Source organism: Paramormyrops kingsleyae, chromosome 17 (assembly GCF_048594095.1).
Source record: "Paramormyrops kingsleyae isolate MSU_618 chromosome 17, PKINGS_0.4, whole genome shotgun sequence".
NCBI lineage: Eukaryota > Metazoa > Chordata > Actinopteri > Osteoglossiformes > Mormyridae > Paramormyrops > Paramormyrops kingsleyae.
Genome location: NC_132813.1, coordinates 16,538,337 through 16,554,155, shown reverse-complemented (window position 1 = coordinate 16,554,155; position 15,819 = coordinate 16,538,337). Strand labels below are relative to the sequence as shown.

Sequence of the window (15,819 nt, the reverse complement as noted above, 5' to 3'; positions counted from 1 at the left end):
GATGCTGAATCTGCCTCCACTGTGGACATGCGGTTTGTGAGCCTTGTGGCCCCCTGACCCCTGGTGGCAAAGGTGAGAATCAGGGCCCTGTGCTCTAGGCTCAGACCAGGTGGGCAACACAGGGGTTAAGAAGCTGGGCCAGACTTATCTTAACTCTCAAGGAGAACATTTGAGGTGTTCATTGCTCATTGTTTCCAGAAGACAGTTGACTGATTCAGTGAATAATTTCACCCATCCATTGAATTTGGATATGCTGCGGTAAGGACTTACATCATTTCTCTTAGCTCAAACTGTTGTACAATCACTAACACCTGAATCTGCAACCTGCTAGTTAGTTGGTCTCCTTAACCTCCTTTTTACCTGATATGACAGGTTAAGAAATGTAGCAGCTAGCCTGCCCGTCCTGTCCGTCTTCTGTGCCCATCGAACACTAAACACAAATGCACCCTGCAGTCTCCATTGACCTGATCTCTGTGTAGCAGGGACTCTGCTCGCCATCCTCTTCCTCATCGCCTTCCTCTTCGTCATCCTTCCTCCTCACCCCCTTCGCCAGCCCCTTGCCATCTTCTTCCTCGTCTTCATCCCCCTCATCTTCATAATCTTCCTCATCATCAACAATGCTCTTTTACCTTCTCACCTCCCACTGATCCTTCACATCCTTCACTCCACTCCTGCTGGTGCAAACATTCTATTAAATTTTATCACTGCCTTAATATCAGATTTAACGATTTAATTACATCAAATAATATACTTGACTGTCATTACATTGTAAGAAATTACTTCAGCCAATACTTTTTGGAAAAAGTTTGCATTTAGTTCTGACTTCAGTAATGTCAGAGTAAGTGAACATACATAACGGCATTTGAACCTGTAACCTGAAAGCTGGAATTCTTGGTGAGCCGGATAACTTATCAGATTTAAGGTACCCCAGTTTAAATGGACTTTATCTCTGCTCACTTACATTTACCCCAGACTACCTTAAATCTAACAAGTTATCTGGCAATGCAAGAAACCCTGCTTCACCATACGGGGCCCAGCTGTCACATGGCAGCCTCATTTCTGGTTGGCTGAATCAAGCACACTCCTGAATTTCAGTGGGTACAGTATGTGTAAGGGTCAGGCTGAATGGACGACTCGGGTTCACACGTCACTCTGGAGCGATGTTGGGTGTGTAACCATGCAGCAATAATAATAATACGTTTCAGAACTCCACAAAATGAAGGCCCCCACCTGTGAAGCATGCCCCCCCCCCATCCAGCACAGTACAAGGGGCCCAGGGGGTGACGCTTTAAAGAGGATCTGATGCAACATGATGTGGAAATCTTTAGCAGAGGTTATGAGAAGTCACAGACACTCACAGCTAGACACTCACAGCTAGACACTCACAGAGCAGCATGTCACAGGCCTGGGGATTCCTGCAGACGTTACGGAAGGGCAAACATGCCAGGCCCCTTAGTCACAGGGCGGTTGGACATATCATTCTATAAAGGTCATTTTAAGGTTTTTTTAAGGTTCAATTGCACAGATAATCCAACCTAAAATACTGAAGTCATCTTGTGACCACATCCATGATTTCATCATGAGGTTTAATCTACATCTTTGACCTGACCTATGGGGGATGCTGTATGATTTTGGGAGGTGGCCTGGGGGTCATGAAGCGGGAGGACAAAGAACAATCAGCACTGAGGACAGTCAGCCAGGGAAATCTGCAGGAGGCCCAGGGAATTATGGGTAAAATGGGGGCCTTTGTGCTGTATATGCTGCTGTGCCATAAAAGGCCATCTGCTACAGTAAACGTTCAGAGGTATAAAGCAGAATGCGTTTGCATTCTGTGACTTTTAATAAGCACTCCTCTATATGTGGCTTCACTCGCCCTGGGTCGAGAGAGGGTTTGTCCTCAGGGCTACAAAGTCATGTGGTTTTGTAAACTGGCACCTCTAACAATTTCTGAAATTGTATGTAGTGTGTGTCGCCTGCTGGGGACTGTCACCCTGTCACTCTGCACACACCTCTGTACACATATCTGCACCCTACTCCAAACAGCAGCACACACCCTGCTCTTGTCTGACTGACCTGCTGCATGTCGCTGTGTCACTTTCCTATGGGGCCGCTATCCTGTGCGATGGTAACTTCCTGTTCTCTCAGCTTATCACACATCATCTATAGCAGTGGTTTTCAACCTGTGGGCCGCGGCCCCCTAGTGGGCCGCGACGGTATTGCAGGGGGGCCGCCAATTATTATTAATAGAAATTGTAATATTGTTAATATAATAAAAAATGTCTAGTCAAAATCAAATAAATCATAATTTGATATATAATGAAATAAATTACCAGTTTATTCAATAAAGACAATTAACAGCCTTGCTTCCGAGTACTTAGTTAACCCGACACAAAAAGCGGGATCGTTTAAATTCTTTTGCAGTGGGCCGCGGAAACATATGTGTTTGGCTGTGTGGGCCGTGAGTTAAAAAAGGTTGGGAACCACTGATCTATAGTAAAGGCCTTGCTGCCCCTACCCCACGTCCCTCGGCCCCATTGTTTGCTGTAATCATGGCTCTTCTGTTCCTCACACTGCTCCATAATCATGGTTCCTCTGCTCCTCACACTGCTCCATAATCTTGGCTCTCCTGCTCCTCACACTGCTCTGTAATCACAGCTCCTCTGCTCCTCACACTGCTCCGTAATCACGGCTCCTCTGCTCCTCACACTGCTCAGCAATCACGGCTCCTCTGCTCCTCACACTGCTCTGTAATCACGGCTCCTCTGCTCCTCACACAGCTCTGTAATCACTGGTCCTCTGCTCCTCACACAGCTCCATAATCACAGCTCCTCTGCTCCTCACACTGCTGCGTAATCACGGCTCCTCTGCTCCTCACACTGCTCAGCAATCACGATTCCTCTGCTCCTCACACAGCTCCATAATCATGGTTCCTCTGCTCCTCACACCGCTCCGTAATTACGGCTCCTCACACCACTCCGTAATCACGGCTCCTCTGCTCCTCATATCGCTCCATAATCATGGCTCCTCTGCTCCTCACGCTGCTCCGTAATCATGGCTCCTCTGCTCCTCACACTGCTCAGTAATCATGGCTCCTCTGCTCCTCACGCTGCTCAGTAATCACGGCTCTTTTGCTCCTCACATCGCTCTGTAATCACTGGTCCTCTGCTCCTCACACAGCTCCATAATTATGGTTCCTCTGCTCCACTCCGTAATCACGGTTACTCACACCGCTCTGTAATCACGGCTCCTCACACCACGCCGTAATCATGGCTCCTCTGCTCCTCACACTGCTGCGTAATCACGGCTGCTCTGCTCCTCACACTGCTCAGCAATCACGGCTCCTCTGCTCCTCACACAGCTCCATAATCATGGTTCCTCTGCTCCTCACACCGCTCCGTAATTACGGCTCCTCACACCACTCCGTAATCACGGCTCCTCTGCTCCTCATATCGCTCCGTAATCATGGCTCCTCTGCTCCTCACGCTGCTCCGTAATCATGGCTCCTCTGCTCCTCACACTGCTCAGTAATCATGGCTCCTCTGCTCCTCACGCTGCTCAGTAATCACGGCTTGTCTGACTGACCTGCTGCATGTCGCTGTGTCACTTTCCTATGGGGCCGCTATCCTGTGCGATGGTAACTTCCTGTTCTCTCAGCTTATCACACATCATCTATAGTAAAGGCCTTGCTGCCCCTACCCCACGTCCCTCGGCCCCATTGTTTGCTGTAATCATGGCTCTTCTGTTCCTCACACTGCTCCATAATCATGGTTCCTCTGCTCCTCACACTGCTCCATAATCTTGGCTCTCCTGCTCCTCACACTGCTCCGTAATCACAGCTCCTCTGCTCCTCACACTGCTCCGTAATCACGGCTCCTCTGCTCCTCACACTGCTCAGCAATCACGGCTCCTCTGCTCCTCACACTGCTCTGTAATCACGGCTCCTCTGCTCCTCACACAGCTCTGTAATCACTGGTCCTCTGCTCCTCACACAGCTCCATAATCACAGCTCCTCTGCTCCTCACACTGCTGCGTAATCACGGCTCCTCTGCTCCTCACACTGCTCAGCAATCACAGTTCCTCTGCTCCTCACACAGCTCCATAATCATGGTTCCTCTGCTCCTCACACCGCTCCGTAATTACGGCTCCTCACACCACTCCGTAATCACGGCTCCTCTGCTCCTCATATCTCTCTGTAATCATGGCTCCTCTGCTCCTCACGCTGCTCCGTAATCATGGCTCCTCTGCTCCTCACACTGCTCAGTAATCATGGCTCCTCTGCTCCTCACGCTGCTCAGTAATCACGGCTCTTTTGCTCCTCACATCGCTCTGTAATCACTGGTCCTCTGCTCCTCACACAGCTCCATAATTATGGTTCCTCTGCTCCACTCCGTAATCACGGTTACTCACACCGCTCTGTAATCACGGCTCCTCACACCACGCCGTAATCATGGCTCCTCTGCTCCTCACACTGCTGCGTAATCACGGCTGCTCTGCTCCTCACACTGCTCAGCAATCACGGCTCCTCTGCTCCTCACACAGCTCCATAATCATGGTTCCTCTGCTCCTCACACCGCTCCGTAATTACGGCTCCTCACACCACTCCGTAATCACGGCTCCTCTGCTCCTCATATCGCTCCGTAATCATGGCTCCTCTGCTCCTCACGCTGCTCCGTAATCATGGCTCCTCTGCTCCTCACACTGCTCAGTAATCACGGCTCCTCTGCTCCTCACACTGCTCAGCAATCACGGCTCCTCTGCTCCTCACACTGCTCTGTAATCACGGCTCCTCTGCTCCTCACACAGCTCTGTAATCACTGGTCCTCTGCTCCTCACACAGCTCCATAATCACAGCTCCTCTGCTCCTCACACTGCTGCGTAATCACGGCTCCTCTGCTCCTCACACTGCTCAGCAATCACGGTTCCTCTGCTCCTCACACAGCTCCATAATCATGGTTCCTCTGCTCCTCACACCGCTACGTAATTACGGCTCCTCACACCACTCCGTAATCACGGCTCCTCTGCTCCTCATATCTCTCTGTAATCATGGCTCCTCTGCTCCTCACGCTGCTCCGTAATCATGGCTCCTCTGCTCCTCACACTGCTCAGTAATCATGGCTCCTCTGCTCCTCACGCTGCTCAGTAATCACGGCTCTTTTGCTCCTCACATCGCTCTGTAATCACTGGTCCTCTGCTCCTCACACAACTCCATAATTATGGTTCCTCTGCTCCACTCCGTAAACACGGTTACTCACACCGCTCTGTAATCACGGCTCCTCACACCACGCCCTAATCATGGCTCCTCTGCTCCTCACACTGCTCCATAATCATGGCTCCTCTGCTCCTCACACTGCTCCATAATCATGGCTCCTCTGCTCCTCACACTGCTCCATAATCATGGCTCCTCTGCTCCTCACGCTACTCAGTAATCACGACTCCTCTGCTTCTCACACCTCTTTGCATCAGAAGTTTCTTCTGCTCACGTCCCACAGTTTGTTATACCAGAAAAATCTTAAGAGCCTTTAAGTGGCTCAGTAATAATTCATCAGTGCAGGGGGTGCATTATCCTCTGTGGCCAGCGTGTGCTGCAACATGCATGTCGTGGGCAAACCTGACCTCTTCCTCTCTGCATGTTTCACAATGATGACCATGTGAAAATTACATGTGTATTTAATCCTGCCAAACCTGTTAATTCTTTTGCCAGGTGTGAACCCCCCACCCCCAGCTGTTACCACTTTTTACATTTTCACTAATTCTCTGTTACTCCTGCATTTCCCATGTCATGATCTCCCCTGCCACTGATCTACCATGCAATCCCATGTCTCCTGTAGATCTCCTTCTGATATGTCAAAGCTCTGAAGACAGGAAATGAAACCCCCACGCCCCCCTGCCAGAAGCAGACCCCCCCCCCCCCCGCTAGCGCTGGCTGCCTTTATCAGAGCGGCCTGCTCCTCACTGTCTGTGCACGGCTAATGAACTCATTTTGCACAGAGAGAATACTGCTTATCTCCACAGACACCTCCACCCCCAGTTCTTCGTGCCCCCCCCCCCTTACTCTCTCATCCACAGTCAATATTATTGTTTCCAGAATGCTGTGAGATTCCCATATCTACTTTTTCATTAAAGGCCAGCGCTCAAAGAGACAGCGGCTGAGAGGCTCGGGCGGGGGGAGCTGAGCAGCGATATGGAGACAAGCAGAGCGGGGAGGATAAGATGATGGCCAGCCATGGTTCCCCGTGTCTTCCTGGGGAAAGCCTGTACTGCTGACGGATAGTGCACTATGGGGAAACAACATTTTTAAAAAGTAAAGACAAAAGTAATAAGGCCAACTTTTATCAAAGAAATAACCATCTAAGAAATTACTGCTGACAATTTTATCTTAAGCTTTATATAAAGTAGGAGATCATTTTGTATTTCTAACTTTCTTACGGAAGTCCCAACTCATTATCAAAAATACGGTACAGCGGCTCTGTGATTAAGATCATTTAGTATTTGGCGCCATCCAGCGTCTGACAAGAGATAATGCGTGATATATTAGAAGCGCAGATGAATGGTTTTGCACCCAGGGACGGATTATGGGTTGTGTGGGCCCCTGGGCAAAACGTTCGCGAGGGCCCCCACCCCCACCACCACCACCACAACCACCACAACCACCACAATTCAAGGGCCCTTGGCAGCCAAACGCCCTCCCTCCATGTTTCCATCAGAGACCCTATAGGGTCAGGGGCCCTTGTAGGCAGAGTATCAAAGAATGTAGGCCCTCTAAAATAGACAAACGAAAATACATTGTTGATAAGCGTTGCAAATTGTTTTGGGATAGGGGCCCCACGGGCCCCCTGCACCCCAAGGGCCCCTGGGCAGCGGCCCCGCTGGCCCGGTCCGTAATCCGTCCCTGTTTGCACCCAAAACTTAAGTACACCGACATTCAGTGCCAGTCCCAGCCGATGTGGGGCCCTAGACGAGCATCACCGCCGGTGCCCCCACACTCCGCGGCAAAGTGAAATTGGCCGGCAAATCGGCGCCACCTCAGAACCTGGCTATCTAGGCAGGCACCAGTGTTGCGTATATAGGTTTGACCGACCTCGCCGACATTATATCATAATATTATAACGTTTTGCTTCTGGACATGTTCTTTCTTGAAGTCGAACAAAACCACTTGCTTTGCCTATTGCGAAATAGAAAACCAAAACTAATATAGCACACCTGGATTAGCTATTAACCAAATTAAATTTCCAAGTTCTATCGTCTGCCTGGCATTTCTTAACAACATATTTCATATTTTAATTATTATACCCCGTGTCTACAAGGTAAGTGTAGTATAAGATCGATAAGTGTCTGTAAATCATGCCAATTTTCTCAGAAAATTCATCGTATGTGTGCGTGGGTGTGTTTGTGGCGGATTCGGGGGGTGCTTTAGGGAGAAATAGCCTACGCAGTAATAAAATCACGCACCCCAAAGCGTAGATCATGGGTATTCATGCATGATCAGCTTTCTTTTTAAAATTAATAGTTATCGGGGGCAAGTCCGCAATGTATTTTATCTTCAACAGGCGCAATAACATGCAAAAGGAAACTTGTCACATGCTGGTAATTAACTGCTGATGCGAATCTCGGGAATGGTCATATGACCGCGCGCCTTCTCGTCTCCTATGTTTTTTTTTATTTCGGTGATATTTCCCTTTTGTTATTATCCAGATACAGATCAAAATATTATCTGCGTCTGCGCTTGGACATAGACAATATGAAGTGGTCATTTAAAAGAGGGAGTTTGCTTGGACAACAGCAAATGGGTAAGAGACATGGCCTTTACGTGCGCTCCACTTCTTTAGTTAACTCTGGTTTAATTAAAAGAAATAAAGAATTATAATAACGACTGAGTAGGGTTTTATAGTTATGCATGGTACGCTTCGCAAAGTGAGCCGCGTGTTTTTGTGAGTCTTAAGGGTAAATTCGTACGCATGTTACACTTCGCGGTCTGTCCACAGGACTGACCGTGCCCACCTCCCTGATCCTGCTGCTGGTTGTCCTTATCCTGGCGGTCGTCGTTTATGCTCCACCGCGATGCTGCAGGAAAAGAAACCGGGTGGAGGAGCCACTGTGACTGACCCTGCCATCCTATAACTACCGTAATATTAATTAAGGTTCGGTCAATCGCTGATCAATAACGTTGAGACAAATTAATGAATCGTATGATAGGGAGGGGGTCGTGGAGGAAAGCGCTTCATCCATCTTTACATTACAAAGTTACCACCCAGTTAGTGAAATGTATGTAATTAATCGTCTGTCCAAGTCACCCTCCGTTTCAAAATGTTTGTTTTTGTGAACTATTACTGAAGCGGACATCCGCACCCTCTGACCGGTCCCTGTCCCGTGTATGCGGTAGCTGCTTCCTCTGCTGACGCTGCGCAGCTGCTACGATTCGTGTCCCAAGCCCAGAGTCCGGCTGCTGAGGTTGCAGAACGGGACTGCCAGATGCTGCATCCCAGCTGCATTTAGTCAGCCCTGTCTCTCTTTGCTCTGGAGCTACGCTGGAGAGATTTACCCTTCATAAGGGCGGACTTACCAAAAGGCAAGAATAGGCAGCCACCTGGGCCCCCAAAAACTAGGGGGCCATGAAGACAGAATTTCCTGAATTGAATTGAATTTCCTTGTCATTATGCACAGTAAAATGAGAGTCTATGTACAACTCCTCCATATACAATGATAAAAATAATACGATGAAAACTGTAAAAGTATACATTATGAAGACATAAATACATTGTACATATACATATAGTGCAAATGGTTCCTAAAATGGCTGCAGTGTTGTGGTTGTAGTACAAACTTGTTACATTTAAGGATATAACAATATGATCATTTAAATTACAGCAACGTGTGTTATTTGTATTTTTAGTGATAGTTTTCAGGGTAGTCAATATGGCCTCAATCCCAGCTGTTATGGACTATTCTACTTTGAGACTTTGCGCTGCCCAGCTTACCGGTTATTTCACTGCCAAGTGAGCTGGCATATAGTGGCATAACAGAAGAGGGAAATGATGCAGATGTACAAGACTAACATGACGTCTCCCGTATCTTTGATACTGTCCCGCTAGAATGGCCAACAAATTGTGAACGGACGTGATGAGAACACAAACAATCATATGCACAAATTCAAGACAAACCTTTTAGCAAAAGAGGGAACAGATAAACTTGACTGATCGCTCCTCCGGCACGATACCCCCTCGCCCCACCAGCAAATTTTACCAACAGCATTCCCGTCCCCACCCTGATCAGCAAGTTTTTCTGCTGGCCCCCCGCTCTTTGATTTTAATATTATTGATTCTCCATCGTTTTTAAACCCCTTGTTTCCCTTTCAACTCCCAAAAAATCTCCAATGGCCGACTTAGGGCCCCTCCTCCCATGTCAGCCTAAGGGCCCCCAGAGAAGTCAGTCTGCCCCTGACCCCTCGGGTCACATTGTACCTGCATCTTGTGGAGGTTCAATTAGGTGAAGTAGGGATCCCACTTCCAGTCCTGTAGAGCCAGTTTGTACAGTTCCCTGTTCAAACACAGCTGTTATACCTGCTAATTAGCTGAATAAGGTGTGATTGAGCAGGGAGATCGGCAAACTGTGTTGGATTTTGGCCTCCAACAGCAGAACTGGGGAACCCGGAGGTAAAGGGTGATTTTCTGCAGTGCCTGCACTCTGCCATACAGCCAGCAGGTGGCAGCATTCATCAATGTAATGGATACTGTGTCGCGTTATGGTCTTGGAAAGCTTGGCTACCCCCTGGAGCAATGGTAGCAAGAAAAATCACTGTGCAGCAAATGAAGCAGTTTTGCCTAAGTGTATATTCATAAATCCAGCGCCAGTATATTATACCCATGATGCAAAATGTCTCGGCCTCCATAATGTTTTGTGTGCACCTCTGTGCTAATCGTATTTCTTCATACACACCTTGTAAAGACCTGCTTTGTGTGGATAGAAGAGGTTCCCCTCCACAGGGTATGAAAGAGGCCAAATATGCTGACGCGCCTAATTGAAGCTTCTGCTTGGTGCGGTTCTCCTTTCAGCACATAGGGGGCATCCCCTAAAGTCCTGGCTGTGGGTCACAGTCAGAACCTGCCTTGCTTTTACAGGGCAAACACGTGCTAGCCCTCCCCATGCACCTCCCAATCCAGTGAGTGAGACGTTATGGTGATGTTTAATGAAGACAAAGAACAACAAGACAAGGAGCTGTGGGACATGGAGGCGCCAAGCAAGCATATACATGCAGTTAGCTTAGTGTCTCCCTGCCAACAAAAGCGTGTGACATCACCATCCTGCTCACTGTCACCTTTTCTTGTCGTCCAACCCAGGACTCCGCCTGTGTATAAAGCCCCAGTGATGTCATTTTATTTTCCTTCAGCTGCAGAATAGAGAAGATTAACTGGAGCGCTTTTAACATCCACCCCCCACCATCTTTCTAAGTGTCGCATGAAGACAAACCCAAACCCTTTCTTTCCCCTGCCTGCTGCCGTGTGAATGCTGTGCAGCCTGTGAGGTGGCGCTCTCTCCCTCCGCACCTCCTCCTGCCGTGTGAATGCTGTGCAGCCTGTGAGGTGGCGCTCTCTCCCTCCGCACCTCCTTCTGCCGTGTGAATGCTGTGCAGCCTGTGAGGTGGCGCTCTCTCCCTCCGCACCTCCTTCTGCCGTGTGAATGCTGTGCAGCCTGTGAGGTGGCGCTCTCTCCCTCCGCACCTCCTGCTGCCGTGTGAATGCTGAGCAGCCTGTGAGGTGGCGCTCTCTCCCTCCGCACCTCCTGCTGCCGTGTGAATGCTGAGCAGCCTGTGAGGTGACGCTCTCTCCCTCCGCACCTCCTTCTGCCGTGTGAATGCTGTGCAGCCTGTGAGGTGGCGCTCTCTCCCTCCGCACCTCCATCCGCCATTGCCTGCTCCATCCCACGCAGTGTCTCTCCCCTTCAGCCTCTCTGCCTGCCTCTCCTGGGATGCCAGGCTCTAGTGGCACAACCTGGTCCCTGACGCAGATGTCCGTCCTTCCAGCTCCCCTGAAGGCCACAGGCGTTTCTCCTCTGCTGCTATTTACTGAGGCAACAGTTTTTTATATACATGATTTCTTTATTATTGTTAAACTTATATGAAATGTTTCCATGGAGAACTGGCAGGTGTGTGTAGTTTGAGACGGAAATACTCATCCTGCGTAAGCGGTGAGTAGTGCTCACACTCTGGTTCTTCCTCCTTATTAGTTTCTTCTCCTCCTGCTCCTGTCTTTGCCCCTGCTCCACATTCTGCTCCCAATCCAGTCTTTGTTCCTGCTGCTGATTATCCTCCTGCTCCAGTCTCTACTCTTGCTCCACATTCTCCTTATGCTCCGGTCTTTGCTCCTGCTCCAGTTTCTCCTCCTGCTCCAGTCTTTTCTCCCATTCTGGTTTCTCCTCCTGCTCCACCCTTTGCTCCCACTCCACATTCTCCTCATGCTCCGGTCTTTGCTCCTGCTTCAGGTTCTCCTCCTGCTCCTGTCTTTGCTCCTGCTCCAGTTTCCACTCCCAGCTTATCCTCCTCCTGCTCGGATGTCTCCTCCCACTGATTCCCGTCTCCATTCTCCTATCGCCTCGCGCAGATCAATGGCTGGGTGGTACGAAAGATTCTGAAGGCTTCTGGAATAACATTGTTCAGGGAAAGCTGGTGAATGTGCAGCCATGTGGTCAGCTGGCTGGGGGCGGAGGCGAGGGGGACAGAGGCGCCAGGTTTGAGAAGTTCGCCCTGTCCATTCTACATACTATAACTGCAGGAAATTATCTACCACACTATCCTGTTGCCCTGTATTCATACACAGGAAATGATGATGTACAAAATATTTGAAAGGCTAAAGTTTCCTAGGATTCGCTCCTTCTCGCTCTCCTGCATATTCACTTACCGTTTCTTCGAGGGATCCTGCCACCTTCTGGAGTCGAGCCCTCCAGCACCCCTTGTGCTAAGTTTTGGGTTTCGATTTTGGAATGGCGGACTTCCTGTTTCTGCGCCAGCTGCTCTGTTTCCCCCGTTGATGCAGGGAGGCCTGACGTGTTTGGACTGTCGTAGTGGCAACCTGCGTGTCACCTTGGCTGGTGACGGGTGTCCCACACGCTGCCTGAGCTGCCTGTTGGGGGGAGGGTCACAGGGAGCAGCACGCAGGAGGACACAGGAGGGTGGGGATGGGAGGTGAAAAATGCAAGGTGTTCAGGATCTGAGGGGCTTTGCAGAGGGCAGCTAGCCAGACAAAGTCATATATTTAATGACAATACAGTCTACAGTGCACACGTTATTATCAGGAATATTTGCATGTTTTATGTTCTGTTATTTTCCCATAGAAAGGAAATTGGTATGCTGAGAAATATTGCTCTTGGATCCTGAGGTTCTGGATCTTGCTGGAGGAAATCTTTGCCTATTTCTCCATTATGGGAATTTTGGTATCCGCCCCCCCTCCCCAGTTTTGTTCAAACTTATTGGTTCTTTTGTAGATTGTTTTTCTAGTTCAGATCATGGCTGGGATTAAGATCACTGCCCCGGAATGTTGGTTTTGTGGTCAGTCTGGTGTATCTTTCCTTTTGGGTTAGCCGAGACTGACCGATATGAGAACAAGCTCCAGACTGTTGGAAAGGAAATAAGATGTTTGGCCAAAGTGTCTTGGTGCTTTGCTGGGCTACAAGATCCTATCTGCCTTGCAAGAGTGACCAAATGGAAGGCAAACTCCGAAGACACACACTGAAGGAGGCTTTCGTAATCCTTTGGACACGGCCTTCATTCTGAGTCCAAACAAAACAATGGTGGACGATCACAGAAAGCACAGTTTTGTCTCATCGGATGATAATAAAGTTTTGATGTGCCGTATTCTGCCGCTTCTTTGCTTTTCCTTGTAATTGTGGCTGACAATGGGCTGGAAGTGTGTGTGACTTCCTCTGCATACCCCTGAGAGAGCGGAAGCCACAATGGGTCACTCTGCCTTTCCCTGACTGCACACTTCAAAGCATAGTGTGTTGACGTCTGATGAATCTGATGTCCTAGGATGCTTGAAGATTACATACATTTTGAAGCCCAAAATGAGAAAATACTCATTTGGAACACAGCTGACTTCGTGGAAGGCTGTGAAGATCAAAATTCATCTACAAAATGTAGCTATTTGCCTTTTATCCAACATTTTGTTTACTGGAGCCTCTCTGTAAGGCAGAGGTTATATTACCCACAATGCCCTTGATGCCCTGCTCGTCAGAGATTGGTTCTGTTCATAACAATAATCAGCCAGATAGATGTGATAAGACTGTGGAGCAGAGTGACAGTCCCATCAGGTACAGTTTCCACTCCATGCCTAAATCCACGTGCTGTGCATAAACCTTTGGATGAGTGGCTTTAGCTCACGGGGCTCAGTTGGGACAGCATTCTTCAGCATGGCTGTCCTGTCCACAAAGCCCCGCCCACTGTCATCCCCTCTAATCCAAATCCCAGATAAACTGGCAGCCAGAGAAGAGACTGAGACGGGTATTCGTGCAACCCACACTATGTTTTATTGACGTCTGTTAACAGTGTGGAGATTCCTCTTTAAAATGCCTCTCCAGGGTGTGGCATCTTCAGCGTGGCGTCTGTCATGTCACATGGGGTGCTCTTTGTCAGGTGTCCCCGCTGTCGGTCCAGCTGTTCCCTGTGCTTCTCTGTGCAGACTGTGCTCCTCCAGCCTGTGTTCCTTCACCTGCTGCTGTAGCTGCGATACCCTGGAACTAAAAGCCAAACACATGGGGACATGGCAGCACAGTCCCAGGACAGTCAGACACACGCCAGCGGACCCGGCGTTCCCTACCTGCCGTCTCGCTCTCCACCCATCGATCTCTGCAGCTCCTGCACCGTGAGCTCCAAACCAAGGTGGTAATAGGGTCCAGCCGAGTGGCAATAGGGGGCGCCACAGAGATGGATGATCTGGCAGGAGCTCCATGGAGGAGGTGAGGTCCTCATCAGGTTATGGGCCAGGAAATTCAAAGGGTTGAAGCTGTGCTGGGGAGCTGCCTCGCTTTCCTCAGTCGCGCTCCCTCTTGCTACCTCCCCCCTTGCCTCTGCCTCTCTGAGAAGCTTCTCCAAGCAGGGAATCAGTGTTGGCAAAATGTTTTTCAGCAGGTAAACCCTGAAGATCCCAAGATGTGTGTGTGTGAATCTCCATGCTGCAGTTACCTCTTTGTGGGGGGTTTCACATAGTCTTCCAGCTTTTATGGACTGAAAATGCATATACAGTACCTGATCTCTTTATTCTCATCAGCATCCAGCCAATCACGTGCGAGTGCCACATCCCAGGCCTCTCTGATTGGTCTGGCTCCATGGCCACAGCCCTGGAGCTCCGTCTTCCTCTTCAGCTCCGACGGCTGTCCCTCAGTTGGCTGCTGCAGGCTGCAGTACCACTGGTCTCCACTAGAGTGAAGAGCTGCCATATTAATTTATTCTCAAACTGACAGCTGGAAGATGTGGGGTGGGGGTGCCTTCGAAGATGGGCTACGAATGAGTTGGGTATCAGTCTGTAAGAGATAAGCAGGAGCGTTTGCATACACTTACTAAGCAAAAGCGTAATTACACACAGCCAGAAGTTTAGTATTGTGCATAAGACATTGCTGGACAGCCAGTTGACTGTATTTTTAATGCCACAGCGTAGGAATAAAGTCTCGCTAGGGATGGCCAATGGACAAACAGTAGACAGTTCTGACACATCTAACAGCAGAGCTGCAGCCAGCGCTGTCGCCGTGGCGTCGATGTGTCTTGCAGCCCGGTGCGCTCAACTTGCTCACCTTTCTTTTGGCAAACCTTCATCCTCTTGGTTTGTCTTCACGCTGGATTCCAGACGTATCCCTCGCTCTGCGGTAGGATGCAGCAGGACAGGAAAATCGGAGGCGTCCTCACCCCTTGTTGTCCCTGGTGTGTTGTGGCGTCTGCTGGTTGCTAGGCGCCACTAACTATGTGGTGTGGAGCAGTAAATACAATCGGGCATGACAGTGTGTGTGTGTGTGTGTGCGGGGGGGGGGGGGGGGGGTGACATCAACTGAAACCTGATCTCAGACCGCAGCAGTGCCGCTGAGATGCCTAGTGCAGTGATATTTATCAACAGCTAGACTGTAATGCTTAGCCCAGAGGAAGCAGAGTGGCAATTTGAATGCTAGTGACAGATTTCTTATTCTTAATGGGCCCTGTGTAGATGCTGGAGGGTAACATAAGAGACCTGGAGTGAGCGGTAGAATCAGGGCTAATCAGCAAGCTGTCTGAGCTTCGCAGCCTAATGATGGAGGAGGCTCGTTTTCAGAGGCTCGGTGGTGGCAGCTCGCGTGACCGGCGCTCTGACATAATGCTCCTACCTCAGCGTCTCAGGCTTCTGTTACAGCTTTTGCAGTCAAAACACTGGATGGCAGTGCAAGAAAGTCTGATTTGCTTGGATTTAGAAGGCAAAGAAAGCCGAGATAAAGACACATTGTATAAAAGACTTGGGGGAAATCAGGAAATATTTGCCTGTATGCAGGAAAACTGTTTTCTCTCCGTCTCTTGTTTCCATTTTATATCCACACATACATCCAAACACTATTGTTAATGGTGATTGCAGTATTTGAGTTTACTTGTCAACTGTTCACTAACAATACTTTTTGTTGGTTACTTTGATTTAACTGTTATCTGTTTATTATTGTTAAATTGCTTTAGCAATGCAGCTCATTGTCAGGACAATCGACATCCACGATATAATGTGACGTAATGCACTAATTATAACAGCATCAACGGATGCCAATACGTAAAGCAGCATGCACAGTTCATGTGTAGAGTGTCCGGCCGCCTTTCTTTGCTTCTTC

At 49.1% G+C, this 15,819-nt stretch overlaps 1 protein-coding gene and 1 long non-coding RNA gene across 3 annotated transcripts; one reads left to right on the top strand and one right to left on the bottom strand.

The window, feature by feature from the left end:
• The first annotated feature begins 7,598 nt into the window (after window positions 1-7,598).
• LOC111861030 (uncharacterized) lies at window positions 7,599-8,772 on the top strand. Its single transcript, XR_002842156.2, has 2 exons — window positions 7,599-7,787; window positions 7,983-8,772. It is a non-coding gene; the product is annotated as an uncharacterized lncRNA (long non-coding RNA).
• Window positions 8,773-13,492: 4,720 nt separating this feature from the next.
• Window positions 13,493-14,931, bottom strand: LOC111861016 (uncharacterized). 2 transcript variants are annotated; one of them, XM_023845285.2, is made up of 4 exons: window positions 14,776-14,931; window positions 14,234-14,508; window positions 13,806-14,123; window positions 13,493-13,725 (listed from the first exon to the last, which is right to left on the bottom strand). In XM_023845285.2, exons 2-4 carry the CDS (start codon window positions 14,422-14,424, stop codon window positions 13,599-13,601), a joined length of 636 nt encoding a protein of 211 aa, XP_023701053.1. In that variant the 5' UTR covers window positions 14,425-14,508; window positions 14,776-14,931; the 3' UTR covers window positions 13,493-13,598. The 2 variants fall into 2 exon arrangements, with proteins under 2 accessions (XP_023701053.1, XP_023701044.1); XM_023845276.2 differs by having other exon boundaries at window positions 14,234-14,417.
• Window positions 14,932-15,819: the final 888 nt, after the last annotated feature.

Coding starts and splice junctions, on each gene's coding strand:
- LOC111861016 (XM_023845276.2), bottom strand. CDS start 14,797: ATGAAGGTTTGCCAAAAGAAAG. Junction 14,418..14,775: donor GAAGGTTTGCCAAAAGAAAG/GTGAGCAAGTTG, acceptor TTAATATGGCAG/CTCTTCACTCTAGTGGAGAC. Junction 13,726..13,805: donor GGTGGAGAGCGAGACGGCAG/GTAGGGAACGCC, acceptor TTTGGCTTTTAG/TTCCAGGGTATCGCAGCTAC.